Source organism: Falco punctatus (assembly GCF_963210335.1).
Source record: "Falco punctatus genome assembly, chromosome: 13".
NCBI classification, from domain to species: Eukaryota; Metazoa; Chordata; class Aves; order Falconiformes; family Falconidae; genus Falco; species Falco punctatus.
In genome coordinates, this window is record NC_137593.1 from 11,100,003 (window position 1) to 11,118,174 (window position 18,172).

An 18,172-nucleotide genomic window follows, 5' to 3' on the forward strand; every position below is an offset into this window, starting at 1 on the left:
CCATATATCCTAAATTCTGCTTTTCTTTCATTCTTTCTGTCTTTACATCTTTTTTTACCACTCTCAAAAGCATCTTGGTGCATTCTGTTCAGGCAAGCGTTGGTGCCTTTTGCTGAGTGCAGCATTCCCTGGGCCCGTATCAGGCCTGGTCAAAAGGGAGATGATCTTAAAATACATTCATTTTTACCTGTAGAGTTGATTCAGTATTAGTCCACTGTGGGATAGCATTCCTTGTTGGTATGATATTCATCATATCTTTATTTGAGAGTTAAAATACTGACCGTCTTGCTTTTTTTGTCTGTTATGTCCCTTTTCAGCTGTCATTAATGTCCAGCTGTCCCTTCGGAGGTACTGAAGGTAGTCCAAATTCTGAAAGGGATGGAGAGTGTAAGAAATGAGTACCATAACTTATGTTTTTTTCTGTCTAGGGAAAACTTGTTGGAATTTGCGGCAGTGTGGGGAGTGGAAAAACTTCACTTATCTCAGCAATTTTAGGACAGGTGAGAAATTCTGTTTTGACTGCCTCTGTAGTTGATGGGCTCAGTATTAGATAAGACATATGCATATATGTGGTTAATAGAAGGTCAGTCTGTTAACTTGAAATTTAGACAAAATATGTAAATATCTATAATGAAAAACAAGAAAGAATTTGAAAAACAGAGGATGTTACAAATACTTAACAAGACATGGCCTTGGGAGAAGGAATAGCTGCCATATCTCTGTCAAGCTGGGACATAACAAGATAAGCTCAAGGAGAACCAAATGGTTAATGAGACCAAACAGAAAATTACTTGAACTATATGTGAATTGTCCTAATTGGCATACTAAAAGATCCACCCTCAAGCAAAGAAAGCCCCCTCTCTAAAGAATTGGGAGGTGAAAAACCAGAATGTTGTACCTTTAAATGGAGGGGAGGCTTGCTAGAACCTATGAGAATTAAATGTAACTAAACGTAATTGTAAACAATTGCTCCGAGTGTATAAAATGTTTTACTGTGTGTTGAGAGGTGCTGCTAGCTTTGTGGATTTGCACACCCATCTCTGCGCAGACATGCAATAAATGGTATCTCAGCTCTGTGTGTGAGATTGGCTCTTTGCACACCAGGTAACAAACTGTGAGATAACACTTCTGCTCTTCTCTTTCCTGTCTCCCATTTCACTTACTTGTACTCTGCAGAGCGAAGTCTGTTCTAAGCATGGAATAGCATAATTTCAGAGTTTACCTTTAATTTCAGATGACCCTTTTGGAGGGTAGCGTTGCAGTAAGTGGAACATTTGCATATGTGGCCCAGCAGGCGTGGATTCTCAATGCTACACTTCGGGACAACATTCTTTTTGGCAAGGAATATGATGAAGAAAGGTTTGTCAGAACTGTTTGCTGATTTTCGTGAAAGCTTAGTAATTCTTGCCCAGAGTGTGGGGGAAAATTAATGCAGAGTACGCTGCAGTTAAAGCCTGTGTATCCTTTTAGGGTCTATCTTCAGGATTCCTTTAAGTCTCAGACTTAAGAGCCTGCCTCTCTTGCCCATGGTCACTGTGGTTGATGGCTGTCCATGCATCTGTCATCGCTCATTTGCGCTGAGGGCTATACCTCATGCAGGAGTACCGTCTGACCTCTGTTTTTAGCAGCTGCTGTGCAGCCTCTTGCTGTCCTGGCCTTGCCCTTTTTAAACACAACTGCTGCTTGCAAGGTATTGGCATTTGATGCAGTGAGGGCCTTGCCTGTGGCCTGTGCTAGCTGTCCCCAGAAAGAAATTGCCTCCTTACCTTCACAGTACTTCAGAAGTAGGTGATTTATCATTATCCTCAGTTTCTTCCTGGGAATCCAAAGCAGATCATTTTTGTTAGGCTGCAGGAATGTCGGATATTGGTGTAGAAAGTGAGATGATGCTGTACTAGCTAGGTATGTGGGGGAAGTAACTTACTGGTTCTTACTGGTTTTCTAACTGTTCTTTAGATACAATACGGTGTTGAATGGTTGCTGTCTAAGGCCTGATCTAGCCATCCTTCCAAATGGGGACCTGACAGAGGTATAAGTTTTGCTTATAGTAAACTAATCAGTAGATGGAGAAGAGTTTTGATTTGGCAGACTAGACTGGAGTGAGGGGAATATCAGTCTGGTACGCTTGTAAGCCAAGCTGTTGAATGCACCATGTTGAGTTGAGCTTATCAGTGCAAGCCCTGAACTACTGAGAGTTGTGTCATGATTTTGACTCAGATACTGACAGTTTGGGAGGTTTTTTTGTGTTGTAAATTAATCTACCTTAACAGGATGTATTTGAACTTCATTTAAAATAGCTAAGAAAAAAGCATGGCTATGTTAATATAAAAAAAGTAAAATAAGCAAAAAAAGTACTGTCACATTTCATGTATATTAACCCTGAGTTTGAATGTATAACAAAGAAGTGAACACCTGAAGTAGAATATATATATATGTATTAGAACAATATCTAATATTATGGGGTGTGTGCATCTATGTATGTATAATATATATGCTCTGCTTCATTCTGGTCACCTCTTGAGCTCTGAGTATCTATGTTGCATGGTGCTGTAGAAATAAAATAATGGGTGTGTGTCTGTACAGATTGGTGAACGAGGGGCTAACCTGAGCGGAGGACAGCGTCAGAGAATCAGTCTGGCTCGAGCCCTGTACAGTGACAGGAGCATTTACATCCTTGATGATCCCCTTAGTGCCTTAGATGCTCATGTTGGAAATCACATTTTTAACAGTGCAATAAGGAAGCACCTGAAATCAAAGACTGTCCTTTTCATTACTCATCAGCTTCAGGTACTACATCTCTCATACTTTCTTTCTTGGACTTCCTCGAAATGCTGTTACAGGACAACCCTGTCCGTCTATAAGATGCATGTTTACATTTACAGGCTAGGTTTGCAAATAAGTGGCAAGCACAATGTAATTCTTTATTTGATGCCAGTGGTGCTTGGTGTCTGATTGTGACTGGTAACATTTGGCTAAAGATTGGTTTTGATAGAACATAAAAACTTTGTGTAGCGTGAGAGTAATCATGATGTTCTAGTCAATGCAGGACCTTTGAAAATTAAGATGCTTTTTACATGGGAGGAGGCATGTTACGTGCAGATGTCTATAAATTAATGAAAAGGGTTTAATTGGGAGTGTGTTTGATTACTGGACGTAATGATAGAGACTTGGACTTACTGCTGTTTTCTCCAGTATCTTGTTGACTGCGATGAAGTGATCTTCATGAAAGAGGGCTGCATTACTGAGCGAGGAAGTCATGAGGAACTGATGAATTTAAATGGGGACTATGCAACTATTTTTAATAACCTACAGCTGGGAGAGACGCCACATATTGAGGTACTTGTTTATTTTAAAGTGCTTTGAATGTTGACTTTTCTGGTGAGGTGAACCAAATGACATAGTTGGAAGACTGGAAAATGCCTTCACATGTTCATGTTTGATCTGACCAATAGGTTTCATGCAGAATAATCTGTGCTTTGTTAGCACTTTTTATTTGCAGTCACAGTATTTAGGAAATGTGTAATAGAGAGGACTCTGCCAATGAACATCATGAATTGAACATGAAAGTAATGTATTTTCTCCTCTGGTGATGCTCAGAGCAGGAAGCTTGTTGTTTCTTGTATACCTTGCTTCTTAATTTACCTCCAAATTAGCACAGACCTGGACCAACCTTTGCCTGAAAAAATTCTTGCTGTGTTACTTTTTTTTCCACATAGAGTGTGACGGAGGCACAGCAAAAGTGACACAACTTGTCAAAAGTTAAATGTGACAGTACTTTGGGAATGTAGCTGAAAATGGTTTGGGGGCTTTTGAGAAAAAAAATGGCTGCTTAACATTGCTTCTGTTATGAGACAGTGGCTGTAAATGGAAACTTGGATTTATGCTCTAGTATTTTAGTTGATGGAAAAAATGTAAATCTAGAAAATAGTAAGAACCATTTAGTAGGACATGCATTTAAATTTGCAGCAATTAAATTTTTACCACTTTTCTCCTGTTATTCCCTTTATTCTTTGAGTAAGCAACTTGGCTGTTTTTTATTTGATGATTTACTTCTCTAAGTTTTGTGTGTGTTTTCTCTTAGTAAGAAGAGATTACAGAGCACATCAGCAGTTCTCTTTTTAAGAGTTGAGAGGCTTGTTATTCACAGGCTGCAGACATTTAAAAAAAAAAAGTGTTTCTGACAAGGTAGCATTGGAATAAATATACAGACAGAGAAGGTGCTTGGTGAAGTTTTCTCCAGGGAGATGTTGGTGAAAGAAGCAAAACAATACAATGCATTCATTACTCTGCATATCCTTTCTGAGGCATGAAGCTTATAGTTCTGCCATTTTAAGATTAATATAATGACAGTTAAGATGAGATTCTCCTGTCTGCATGCTTGACTGACCTTCACTGTCTCCCTGTGAACACTAGCTCTTGTAAGGAGCATTAATTTGCATTCCCTGTAGGATAAGAAATGGATGGTAAAGTTAGATTCTCAGTGGTTTGACATATGTGAGATGTCTCTTTTCACATAGTGTGGGAAGATGACCCTGAAGATGGTGTGTAGGGGGTTTCAGTTAATGTAGGCTGTTTCTGAACAGGTAATAACTTCCATTTGTGGGAAGATGGCTGGGTTTAGAACAGTAATTGTATGTGCAGTTTGGTGTTTGGACATTTGATTTCTGGAAGACTAAGCTAACCTGACTTCATCTCTAGAGTCATTTAATGAGAGATTTCCTCAGTGAAGTACCTAGGGTGTTTGGGGAAAAAAAGGCTTTTAAGAAAATTGTGAGTTGCAGTTGTGAATTACAACTGTGATTTTAGAAGGGATGGGGATTACATCTGTCTCTTGGTAATACAGGTGTCATTCCTCTACCATGTGTGCTTATAGTATCACTGATTCTGGAAATTAAACTTGCACGCTACCAGTACAGATTGGTAGCAGTTGAGATTAATCAAGCTGGAGAATTTAATCCACCGGAGTTGGCAGTCATCTGTAATAACGGTGAAGTTAATATCCTCCTTGATGTGAATGCTAAGCTGTTGAAAACCTTTGTCCTTAGGAGGCAGCTTATAAAAAGTTTGGGTTCAGATATGAAAATGTCAAAGGAAATTACTCTTGTTATGTTTAGTGTCATTGTTTTCCTGCAGATTAATATAAAGAAGAACACAAACAGTTCACTGAAAAGACCCCAGGATAAGAGTACCAAAACAGGGTCTGTGAAGAAGGAGAAAGTTGTAAAGAAGGAAGAGGGTAACTATGTAATCAGATTTCTGGCTGTAGTTATTTTATGCACCAATAAGATCAAAACATTTGCTTTCATAGTGTAGTATGAATGTACCTCCCAGCTTTTGGAAGTTTTCTCAAGTCCTGACCACTCAGTGTGGCTGATACTGCACAGGTAGTGGGCACTGAACATTAATTCATTCATTAAATATGGGTGCCTGCACAATGTTTTTAAGTTCAATCAGGCTGCTGCTGGTCAGATGCCATTGGCATAAAGGAGCTTACAGCGCACTGTCCCCCACACTGCCTCTCCCTCCTATCCCAAGAGGGGTAATGTGTGTGGCTTGGTACTTGCAGAGTCCTGGGCAGGACATGGTACTTAAGTATGAAGAATTGGAAGGTCTGACCTCTGATTTGTGGTTCTCTCTGTTTAATGTTAACTTCGAACTACAGCGGGCTTTAAAAAACAATAGTGAGGCTGATGCCAGCCTAATATTTAAGTCTGTGCTTTTTCAGATGTACTATGATGTGAATGATTCTGCAAGGAAGTGTGACGCTTTGAAAAATGTTTGAATCATTAAGTTCTACGTATTAAGTAATTCTGTATTTTTGAAAGTTTTCTGTACATTTTGAAGATGACTAGTTTTGTGTATATTCACAAACTTACAGAAATTTTCATGGAACAGCTTTTTCCTCACTCCCCCTTTCTTTTCCTCCTTTTGTTTCACAGGCCAGTTGGTCCAGTTGGAAGAGAAAGGCAAAGGCTCTGTCCCTTGGTCTGTTTATGGTATCTACATTCAGGCAGCTGGAGGCCCCTTTGCATTCCTCATCATCATGGCACTGTTTGTGCTGAATGTGGGCAGTACAGCTTTTAGCAACTGGTGGCTGAGTTTCTGGATCAAGCAAGGCAGTGGAGTAAGATAAATAGCTTTTGTACTCTCTTGTGTCTAATGGGCAGGGGGATTGCTCTCCTAGACTAATCCAAACCAGTCTTATGAGACCAAATGGTGCTTCCTAATTTAAGCAAGTTGTAAGGCTCCCCAGGAGGTCATCTCCCCAAGAGTGTTGATCTCCAAGAATTAGTGAGCTCCACTAGTAAGAATATAGCTCAGGTGGTTTTGCACTGCCCTCTTGTTCCTTGCCTTGGTTAATCTGAGAAAAGGAAGTGAAAATGTGAAAGGGGCCAACCAGCTGCAGGAGGAATTACTATTTTAGTGCTGTTTTTCGTTTGAATGTGACCTTGCATCAAACAGGATAATCTTGTTAAATTATATGGCTTTAAGTCAAATTAATTTTGGGAGTTGCTTTGAAGATTGTGATGAGCTGGAATGGTTTGAGACTTTTCCCACTCTAGGGGTTTTGACTGCAAGTCTTATTGCATTTGAAGTTTCAAATATAACTGCAAGATTTTTGGGGGGATGAGTGGGGTGGAGGGAGCAAACTACTAACCTCAGATAAGAAATAATGAAGTGTGGATGGCCAACGATATTAAAATAAGCAATGAGATCCTTAAACATACTTAAAGATTCAAAGAAAGAATGAGAATGTATGACAGTGTGACAGTAAAGAATTTACTGCATACTAGCAGAAAATAACAACTTTTTGATAAGAAGACTGTACAGCGTATCCAAGGTGAATATTGCTGTGTAATAAGAGTGGTGGTATGCAAGTATCTGGTGGTGTTCAGAAGAAAACAAGAAATAATAAGCATGAAATAAGAGATTAGGAATTAAATGAAGTGGGTATTGTGGTAATATTGTCAAAGATACTGTAGGAAAAGGGTCAATCTGCAAGTCAAGTATTTCTGCTAGGGAAAACTTTCTGAAGTACTCAAAGATTATTGAAGTACTTTATTTAGAAATACTGCATATGGTGGGAGGGGACACAAGACAGTTAAATTTTACCACGTATAGTGTGTGTATGCTTAATCCATGTCTTAACTAACTATTCACCAAAACCTTGCATTTTCTGCAGAACACCACTGTGACTTTGGGAAATGATACTGTCATAAGCAACAGTATGAAAGATAACCCTCATATGCATTACTATGCTGGCATCTATGCACTGTCCATGGCAGTTATGTTGATCCTGAAAGCTGTTCGTGGTGTTGTCTTTGTAAAGGTACGTGCCAATGTTGCTGTTCTTCATTTTCTCCCGCCCTTCCTCCTACTTCTGTATATTGCTGTCACTGTGGTTCTTTTGGTCACCTCCCAAGAGAGACTTTTAAACTAGAGGAAGTCAGATCGTGGATTGTGAGGTTTCCGTAAGTCATCTCTTGGGGCTGCACCATGCTTTCTGTTAAACTTCTGCTTGAATTAATAGCTTCCTCCCAGTGGTTGGAAGGATGGAACGCAAGGAAACAAATATTATGGTTGGAGACAGAAAATCAACAGAATCTTTTGGTGCCCAGGGGAGGTTCAGTGACAGGAAAGCAAACGTTCTTTCATATCACTGATGTTTTCTGCATTGTCAGGGAACTCTCAGAGCATCCTCAAGGCTCCATGATGAGCTCTTCCGACGGATTCTGCGTAGCCCCATGAAGTTCTTTGACACTACACCCACTGGGCGGATTCTCAACAGATTTTCCAAAGACATGGATGAAGGTATCTCTCACTGCATGCTCTGTAAATCCCATATTTGGACCTCCCAGTTAACTCCTTAATACTCTCCAGTCTCTTGCTGTTGGTGTGATCATACCCTATATCTATTGCCAAATATGTACTTGTAATAGACAAAGCAGGAGTTGGGACATACCTGAGTTATGATTCTAGAAGGCAGCTGATGTCTCAAGTCTGTCCATTCACTTTTGAAGAATAAAATATGCAGCTGCTTTTGTGCTACAGACTGCACATGTACGCTTAGCAGTTATTGCCAGGGGAACCTAGAGTGTCAGGGTGAAGGTGATGTGCAGCAAAGGTGGTAATAAGGTCAGAGTTGCATTAGTGCTATTTCTGCAAATGGGAATAACTGAAAAGGCTACTGGCATCTCAGAAGATAAAAGCACCCCGAATGAAAATGTACATTGTTAATTTGAAGAAGCCATGAGAAATCACTGTCCTTGTCGATGATGATGTACAGATGAACTGAGTTGCTTTATGTAAGTTGTTTTCACTTTTTGTACTCAAGATCTTCCTCTTTTCCCTCATCTTTTCCAGTTGATGTTCGCTTGCCATTTCAAGCAGAAATGTTCATCCAGAATGTCATCCTTGTGTTCTTCTGTGTGGGGGTGATTTCTGGGGTTTTCCCCTGGTTCCTGGTGGCAGTGGGGCCCCTCATTGTCCTGTTCACGGTTCTGCATGTTGTGTCTAGGTAAGTGCATCAGCTGCATTGAGTAAAAGTAAAGATACTTTGACCTATTAGTAAGGACACAGGCTTCTTGAAGTATATATGCATCAATGTAGTGGTTGGCATGTGGTGGTTGTACATGCACTTAATAGTGCTTCTTTCCTTCCAGAGTCTTTATTCGAGAGCTCAAACGTCTGGACAATATCACACAGTCTCCATTCCTGTCTCATATTACATCTAGCATCCAGGGTCTCTCCACAATCCATGCCTACCACAAAGGACAGGAATTTCTGCAAAGGTTGGTCTGGATACCCATCTGGGAGTGGTGGAGCAAAGAGCAGGGTGCAACAGGCTTACATTCAGATTTATTAATGGGGTCTATAGCTGATGGCATGCATTGGCTCCAAGTGTGAAAGTTATTTTTCGGGGGGGGGGGGGCGGAAAATGAGGGAGAAAAAGAAGGAGACGGGTAAGGGAAAATTCCCCAGTAGCCGACTGGGAAGAACAGTGGTGATGTCCCAGCTGAATGCCCTCCTCTGGAGTTCTCTGTAGTGCAGCAGGTGGCAATGATAATGGCGAGGACAACTTTTTGGGCTATACGCTTTCCCTAGCAGCATATAGTTTTCATCGGGTCCTGCTCATACTTTCTATTGATTGCTTCTTGTGATGGTGTTAGCATTGTTTAGAGCACACTAACAAAACCTCAGTGTGCCTGTTGATAAGCTGTTAAGTCTCTGTGCACGTGTATAATTGGATAGCATTTATCAAGTATTTAAGTGATTGTTAGCCACCCTGTGCACTGTGCTTGGTTTTCTCTGGTATAAACTAAAATCTGCAAAACAAATGTTCAGGAAAGTGAGACATTTCTCATGAGTGGTAGTTATTTCCCTTGAGAACCTACCACAGCAGTATCAGGGCTTTGCAGGTGCAAGGTCATGAGACCAGCAGTGTGGGAGCACAGGGAAAATTGCCACAGAGTCTCTGGAAAGACACTGCTTACACCAGCTTAGATGGAAGATCGCGGAGGTGCAAAGAGCAATCCCTTAGCATTGCTGGTGGTGCTAGAGCACTACGGCACTGCACACACTCTTGCAGCAGTGATTAGTGTAAAACTGAGTTGGATGATCAGAAAATCTAGTTGCTGGCTTTGTGAATCTCTCAAGTGTCTCCCCTTAAACTTCCTCTCTCAGGTCTGCAGTGTCAGGTTTGTAAATTACGTGTTTATTCATGTGTTTTAATTAGTGTCGCCAGTCCTATCAAAACTTCCTGTAACTTTACTCTCACACTTGTGTATAAAACAACAGATATTCGGAAGGACTGCTGCTGTTACCCCTGGAGTAATCTGTAGCTATCGAGCATCCTCTGAAGGTCTTCAGTAGGCGAAGTTGTAGTGGAAGTGTGTAATGTGCTTGAATTTTGATTCACTTGACTAATTTATTGTTGTACACAGAAACTTGGTAATTTGACTTGCAAAAGTTTGTGCTAAGTAGATACCTGACATTGTTCAGGAATGTTTGTAAACACTGCTATCATGGCCTAGTTTGAAACTTTGTCAACAACAGACTAGTCTTTCCACCCTGAATTCTGATACTGCTCTGCTATTTGTAGAACATCAAGCTTGTGGAGGTCTACTAACCTTTCCTGTATTTGTTTCAGGTATCAGGAGCTCCTAGATGACAATCAGGCACCGTTTTACCTGTTCAGCTGTGCAATGCGCTGGCTAGCTGTACGGCTGGACATTATCAGCATTGCGCTTATCACAACCACTGGCCTTATGATTGTCTTAATGCACGGCCAGATTCCTCCTGCCTATGCCGGGCTGGCTATCTCATATGCTGTGCAGGTGAGTATGGCCACATATTGTAATATTTAATTTCTCATTTAATGCAGTTATCACTAATGAGTAAATGTAACACACCACTGAAGACTTTCCTTAATGCACTGGAATGCAAGAAGATACTGTTACCCCTCTTGGCAATGAGGGGGAGAGCAACTCAGAGTCAGGACCTTTTGCTAGCAGCTGAATTACGATTTAGGAGGAGTTAGGTGCTTAAGGCTATTGTTGTGGGGAGCTGCTTTTTTTTAAATGGTGAAGTGAAAACGTTTGAGGCTCTTCATGTGCTGCAAATCGCAATTTTCCTGGATGTTTCCAGAAATTGGATTGATGGTACGTCAGACGTCTGCCGAGCTGATGGCTTCGTGCATTGTCTGCGGTATGTTTTCACAAAGAGCATCCAGCGTTGCAGCTGTGCGGGTTAGGGACTTCAGGGCTCAGAGCTGTTGCAGTTGGAGCTCTTTGGCCTTTTCTGCCCCCTGCTGGTAGAAAGGTGAAACTACAAAACATAGACGGCTAGTATTTGGAGGTGTTGGTTGCGGGAAACCTTTCTAAACTGCTGGCTTTCCAAGTGATTCATAAATTGTGGTTATTTTAAAATTAACTGTCAAGTAAAATTAACTTGCCTTGGACACCTTAGCCATATTGTATCAAATATTATAGAATCAGAATAATTTAGGTTGGAAAAGACCTTTAAAAACTTAAGTCCAACCATTAACCTGGCACTGCCAAGTCCACTACTAAACCATGTCTCTCAGTGACACATCTACTTGTCTTTTAAATACCTCCAGGGATGGTGATTCCACCACCTCCCTGGGCAGCCTGCTCCAATGCTTGACAACCCTTTTTGGTGAAGAAATTTTTCATAATATCCAATCTAAACCTCCCCTGGCACAACATGAGGCTGTCTCCTCTTGTCCTGTCACTTGCTGCTTGGGAGATGAGACCGACACTCACCTTCCTACAACCTCCTTTCAGGTAGTTGTAGAGAGTGATAACGTCTCCCCTGAGCCTCCTTTTCTCCAGGCTAAACCACCCCAGTTCCCTCAGCTGCTCCTTGTAACACTTGTGCTCTAGACCTTCACCAGCTCCGTTGCCCTTTGGACATGCTCCAGCATCTCAGGGTCTGTCTTGCAGTGAGTGGCCCAAGACTGAACACAGGATTTGAGGTGTCAGGTAGAGGGGAACAATCACTTCTCCAGTTCTTCTGGCCGCACCATCCATTAGGTTCATCTCTTAATTCAGTAATAAATCACAGCTCTAAATTTGTCTTCATTTTCTCCCATCACTCCAGTTAACAGGGTTATTCCAGTTTACAGTCAGACTCGCTTCAGAGACAGAAGCTCGCTTCACCTCAGTGGAGAGGATTGATCACTATATCAAGGTAGGATAATACATTCAGCTGCCTGTTGTAATATTTCTTGTTGCTTGTCATGTTGGTGGCATAAAAGAAGTGTCAGCCATAGTTGCCTTAGTACAGAATGTGTGTTTCTGATCTTGTAAACACATTAATGCATGTACTACAATATTACAGAGTTAATCTATTTTATGAAGCACATATATAAGCATTGGCAGGATGAGTAGCACAGGAGCTGGTAGGTAACTAAGCTTGCAGGCATCACTTGCCTGGCATTACTGAAATTACATAGGCAATAGCAAGTTTGCTGACATTCTCAGTGGTGGAGTGTATGAAAGGGGTAAGTGAGAAGTCAATGCTATATTTTGAGAAGTCAATGCTATATTTTACAATAAAAGAACAATTTTCTGGCATCCTTCATTTTAAACCTAATGGAATTGCTTCATTTAAACACAGATAACTGTTACTTTACATGTAATTCTGCTTCATCCTAGTAAGTGGGTTTTTTTTTCCCTCAGCTATCTTATATAACGTATTTTTGTATGCTTAAAAAGTCAGGGAGTTGCTCTCATTGTAAACATGAGAAATGTGCTAGGCTAAACATGAGAAATATGCCAGGCTGAATGCTTAGCAAGCTGCTCTGATTATCTGTAACCCTTTCTTTATAACTGGGATTTGTGTATGTGGAACTGGGGATAGGTCAATGGGGAAACTGTAGCCAGGAGAAGGCCTTCTACTGGGTCTGGTCTTTGAGGTGAAAGGCTTTTTGATGTAACATAATATACATTTGCTCTGAACTTTGGAGTGCAGTATAAAATCTGGGCTATGTAGTAGTTGCTATTTGTAGAATCTTATTTTAGCCTATGGATTTCATACCGAAGAGAAAAAAAAATGCCCACTCCCCCAGTTAAATAACCAAATCATCTTGTGGCATCTAAGCAGGAAATTTCTTTGTATAAGAAGGCTTGGTGACCCCGCAAGCTGACAGTTGTGTGCCAGATACTGCCCAGTACATCTCACTGGGCTGAGATGGGTTTGTCACTGTCAGGCTTTCAGTGGCAAAACCTATAGTGGTAGGCTGTTTGGTTTTTTTGTTTGGTTGGGTTTTTTTAAGTTCCTGTCTAGACAGCCATTTTATTTTGAAACTGTAAAACTAGTTTGAATGTAAAGGGAAGAGGTGGGTGTGCAGTGAAACACCATGCAGGTTCTGTGTCTTACCAAGTCCCAGGCTTGCCTTCTCTCAGTGCGGCCTCCAAGGTTGCTGTTATGCGCCCCAAGCTCAAAGGATTGGAGCACTATTGTAGCAGATCACTGTTTTTCTCAAACCCTTGGGGTACAATTAATCTGCTTTCAACTAGATATTCCAGATGTCCACAACTGATAGAGTCCCTGTGGGATCTCTCTATGGTCACGTAAGAAATGGGTATCTCCAGAGGGCAATTTATTACCTGTTCTAAGGGTTTATACTAGAATGAGAAAAACTACACTCCAGAAATGCTAGCTTCTTTGTAGTGACACCTAGTTGGCTTGGGGATTCTTACTTTGTGTGTATTTAAAGTTACATGAGGTGAATCCTGCGACAGGATTTCTGCCATTCTTTGAAACTGCTTGTGCCAAATATGGGAAAGTGACCTTGGCTTCATTCTAAACATGCTATAAAGGCATGTGATTGGCTTTCAGAGGTTCTGCTTTTCTGTTTAGTTTGTGAACTGCTTAATGAGGGACCTAATAAGGAGCAGAGTAAAATAGCAAAAGTAAGCTGGAAGGGGCCCAACTGACTCAGTGATTTAATAGAACATGGGAAAATAAGGAAGAGAAGGGAGAGGTGTAGCATTTGTACAATGTGTCACGTGGGCATTCTCTTCTGTGTTGGAATCAGCAGAGGTGACCCTGGCATGACATAACAAATGAGACAGAAATACAGCAGATTTTGCATCCAGTCTTTGGAGTGCCGTAAAACTCGAAAGGATTGTGCTCATAAATAATAGGCCTAAAATACTTTTTAATTCCATTGATGAAAAATATTGTCGAGTAGAAGGACAGATGTCGTTGAGGCAACAGGAGGAGAACAATGCATGGTCCATGTAATACAGCAAACGTCTGAACCAGTGAAGCTGACATCTAGCTGCACAGTTCATAATAAAACTACCATAAATTGATCTGCAGGGAAGAGCTGCTGAAAGCTGCAGCTGGTAATTTTCCTTTCTGGTGTTCTGTTTACTGGAAACAGAACTTCTGTATTTTGTTTGGTTTGTTTTGTTTTTTAAGACACTTTCCCTGGAAGCTCCTGCTCGGATCAAGAATAAAACTCCTCCTCTGGACTGGCCACAGGAAGGTGAAGTTGTTTTTGAAAATGCAGAGATGCGGTACCGAGAGAACCTCCCTCTGGTACTTAAAAAAGTGTCCTTTACCATCAAACCAAAGGAAAAGATTGGCATTGTGGGAAGGACAGGCTCAGGTAAGGAAAAAACACGAAGCGGAGTTAAATTACTATTTTTATAGAATGGGAGTGGAATAGAGTGGGGCAGTTATTGGTTCTTCTCTGTCTTCTCTGTGTTTGAATAAATTGTGAATTGCGCAGGAGAGGTCCTGTCAGCGGTGGATTCTGTTCATGTGCATACATAAGCAGGATCCCTGTAAATAGTAATGAAAACAAGTTTCCATTTAAAGTAGAAGGCTATCCTACTATGTCTGAGGCAGTATGCTTGTAATGTTTAACACCCCAAGCCACTTACCAGCACAGTATGCTTGTTGCAGCTTATTTGATTCTCTTGAATTTATTTTTTTTTTGTACTGATGCTGCAGCCAGGTTTGGCTTTAAGCTGTCTCAGAAGTCTGTAATGCAAAGAATCAAACCCCTTGTTTGTGAGATGACTTAAGTCAACTCCAAAATGTAGTTTTTAAATAAGCAATTAATACTGCTTTTTTGGGTTTATGTGGCAAGGTGGGGCAGCACTGCAGGGGTGGCTTCTGTGAGAAGAGATTGGGAACTGTCCCTGCAATTGCTTAGAAGTTTAAATGCTGAACCTCAGCACTTACCAGCATTGTTTGCCAGGACTTTATGGCATTTTAAAACACTTCTCTTACACATGGACAGCTTTTAAAATTATTTCTCATCTCAAAGCCACCACGACTCTGTAGAAACACTAGTATTCTATTTCCTGTCTCACTTTTAGGGAAGTCTTCCCTTGGAATGGCACTCTTTCGTCTTGTTGAACTGTCTGGAGGCTGTATTAAAATTGATGGAGTGAAAATAAATGACATTGGTTTGGCAGATCTTCGCAGCAAACTCTCAATAATTCCTCAGGAACCTGTGCTGTTCAGCGGCACTGTGAGGTTAGTGAGACCATAAAAAGGCAAGAAGGACTAAGCGGGCTACCAGCTTGTACTTCAACTCGTATAGATGTCTGGTGAGATGTCAGTTCTCTGGCATCTTGGCTTCTGTTCTCTGTCTTGAAACAAAAAAAAGCACAGGTAAATGATTTTAGCTGGCCCAGTGCATAACTGGGTGTGATCATCCTCTGTGGAAGTCTTGCTTTCCCTTTAGATACGATTGAAGTTATTTGTATCTATCTTCCATCTCTACTCTTTTGTCTTTTAGCTACTCTAACCCTAGTGTTCTGGGAGCATCTGATTTCCTTGGCAAGGAAACGCTGTCAGTGGAAGGCTAGATGGAAATCATCCATCTGGATGAATTAGCACACTGCTGTTTTGCCATTCATTTCTGAATAAAAATTCTGGTTATGTTTTCTGCTTCCCCCTCCAGATCAAACTTAGATCCTTTCAATCAGTACAGTGAGGAACAAATCTGGGATGCTTTGGAAAGGACTCACATGAAGGAGTGTGTAAGTATTATGTGCCCTGTGAGATACATGTTTGTCTTTTAACTTCCAAACCAACATGTCCTTTAGTAGGTACTTCAGAGACCTTTAGATAAAGCTTTTTCTTTGCAGTTTTTACCCCTTGTTGGCTATGCTTTATTTCACAGATTTCCACACCACACACAAACCCACCCCCACCCTCCTACCCCTGATTTTATCAGACTGATTTTTTTTGTGTGCCGTATTTCGAGTGTGTATTTTTTAGTGTATAGCATAGACAGAGTGCTGCTTCATCACATGGACTCCTAGGGTGTTAAAATATTTCAAGTGATATTTTTCTGTATGTGCCTTAGATGTGCATTCTGCATTTACATTTTTGAGTGTAAATGTCGCACATGCACGTTTATACTGAACTTAAAATCTGCCCTTTGTGAGGCCCTCTGCAACAAGTCTCGCTGCCATGACATTTCCGATTCCTTTCTTGTAAGTCAAGTGGCATGTATGACTGTGGCAGGTAGTAATTCCTGCAGGGACTAGGTCTGCTTTTCTCATGGTGAGAAGGATTGTCAGGAGCTCTGTATTCACGTTGATATGACTTTGTACGTGGCACACTGTTTCATTAGAGGTGAAAGACTGTACTTGGCACACTGTTTTGTTGGAGGTGAAAGACTTTGTACTTAAGTAAGACCAAGGTTGCCTACTGAGATGGTTCTTCTAGTTTAGTCACAGTGGTGGTTTCGGGAGCTATCCCTGAGTTACGGCATTTCAACTGGACTGAGCAGGCCTGATGTTGTGTTGCTGTTCTAGCATTAGTTGCTTGTTACTAATTTCCCCAACAGACATAGGGAGAGATGGACAGCATGTGATGGATATTTTGGAACATGGGCAAAATCAGATTTGCAGGAGGAGCAACTGTCTCATGACATGGAGATTCAAAAAGTCCGAGCAATGCTTCTAAGATTTTTGCTGTTTCTTTCCCCTGCAGGTTGCTCAGCTGCCTATGAAACTTGATTCAGAAGTGATGGAAAATGGGGAAAACTTTTCCGTTGGAGAGAGACAGTTACTGTGCATAGCTAGAGCTCTACTACGTCGTTGCAAGGTGAGCCATAGTGGTGAGTGAAATAGCTGGAGATACCAGACTGATAGGATTGAGCAAGCCTTTTTTGTGCCAATTCACTCTATCAAAGGAATGACACCAACATCTACAACAACCCAGAGAGGTGTAGGGTTAGAACAACCAGGAAGGCGTCTGTAGCCAGCTGCTAGCTCCTGTAATGTCCTGCCATCAGAAAGGTACTGCTTTTTAGTGTTAATAATAGGATATCAGACTGGCCTAATAATTCCTTGTGTCCTATTACTGGAGAGCATCAGATTCTTTAGTTTTTCCACCTTTTGGTGAATGTCACCCAAGTATTTTCCTTCTACATGGTGTTCCACTAAAATGTAGTTTTCAAGACTGTGGAATTTGGGACCATGCTATGCCAGCAAAGTTAAAGATTTTGGGAATGGAAGTCAAATAATTAGTGAGAAAGGGCTTTTGGATTGAGACTGACCAGGGTTCTGACTTTTTTCTTAAACATGGCACACCATCAGGTTCACTCTGCATCCATTTTAAAGTCAAGCTACTCAGAAGAAGTTACTGCTGTTTCTGCAGTACCTGCACAAAACAAATCTAGTTTAGCTTTGACAGGACACCACTCCAAATCAGTTTGAGTCTGAGAAGAAGAGTAGTTCTTTCCAGCATAAGAAAGCTAGTAAACCTTGTCAGTATTGGCTCATTCCAGAAGGAATGTCACCACCAAGGATGTGTCACATTAGTTTACCAATGAAATTTGTGTCTGAGATTTAGCTGCTGAATGTGAAACTGAAAAGTAGTGGAAACTTCAGGCCCAGGTCAGAACCCAAATGTCTTGTGGCTCTAGGATGTGACTGTAAAATGCAAATGTGATCCATAGGATAACTTTGTTGAAAGCAATTACATAAAGAAAACTGAAAGGGTGCTTGTAAAAACTACCTTTGTGACCACAGCTCTGTAAGGATTGCCAGTTGGGACAGCTCTTGGTTATGGTAATTCTGACTATTCTACATATTTTTATGTTCAAGAAGGGAAAGTGTTACTATGGGTAACAGCCAGGATTATGTGCTGCTTTCAGATTTTGATACTGGATGAAGCAACAGCTGCTATGGACACAGAGACAGACTTACTGATTCAGGAGACTATTCGAGAGGCATTTGCAGATTGCACTATGTTAACAATTGCTCATCGCCTGCATACGGTACTGGGCTCTGATCGGATCATGGTGCTAACACAAGGACAGGTAAGCAGAAAGGCTTTTGTTATTGCAGTTCCTGTTGCAGTCTGGTGGTGCCATACGTGCAGGCTGAACTGAAGGAACAGCTTGTATTGCAGGGTAGAAAACCCTCTGTGTTCCTTCACATCCTTGGTAATAATACTCCAATAGAATCGGTTATTGCCTGACTGTGACAAGACCAAAAAAGGCAAAATTTCTTGCACGCTTCAAGAAAGTACTGTAGAGTAACGATTTATCTTCTAAAACTCCCTTTTTAGGTTAATTCTGATATGGGTAATAACATAAGCATCTCTGCTGGGGCTCAGGTGGCAGTTTCCTTTCACGAAGCCCTGTGCTATCAAAGAGGCACATGAG

General features: G+C 41.1%; 1 protein-coding gene across 11 annotated transcripts in view; it reads left to right on the forward strand.

The window, feature by feature from the left end:
* Positions 1-18,172, forward strand: part of ABCC5 (ATP binding cassette subfamily C member 5) — a 205,787-nt gene that overhangs the window by 184,155 nt on the left and 3,460 nt on the right. For all 11 annotated transcript variants that reach the window (XM_080409097.1, XM_080409089.1, XM_080409092.1 and 8 more), the window contains 18 exons: positions 429-500; positions 1,235-1,359; positions 1,957-2,029; positions 2,584-2,787; positions 3,193-3,336; positions 5,134-5,236; positions 5,940-6,124; positions 7,184-7,330; positions 7,683-7,812; positions 8,365-8,518; positions 8,664-8,792; positions 10,151-10,337; positions 11,623-11,712; positions 13,954-14,143; positions 14,862-15,021; positions 15,452-15,530; positions 16,492-16,605; positions 17,660-17,824. In XM_080409097.1, coding sequence (XP_080265223.1) covers positions 429-500; positions 1,235-1,359; positions 1,957-2,029; positions 2,584-2,787; positions 3,193-3,336; positions 5,134-5,236; positions 5,940-6,124; positions 7,184-7,330; positions 7,683-7,812; positions 8,365-8,518; positions 8,664-8,792; positions 10,151-10,337; positions 11,623-11,712; positions 13,954-14,143; positions 14,862-15,021; positions 15,452-15,530; positions 16,492-16,605; positions 17,660-17,824 — 2,451 coding nt within the window. The remainder of the gene's footprint in view (positions 1-428; positions 501-1,234; positions 1,360-1,956; positions 2,030-2,583; positions 2,788-3,192; positions 3,337-5,133; positions 5,237-5,939; positions 6,125-7,183; positions 7,331-7,682; positions 7,813-8,364; positions 8,519-8,663; positions 8,793-10,150; positions 10,338-11,622; positions 11,713-13,953; positions 14,144-14,861; positions 15,022-15,451; positions 15,531-16,491; positions 16,606-17,659; positions 17,825-18,172) is intronic.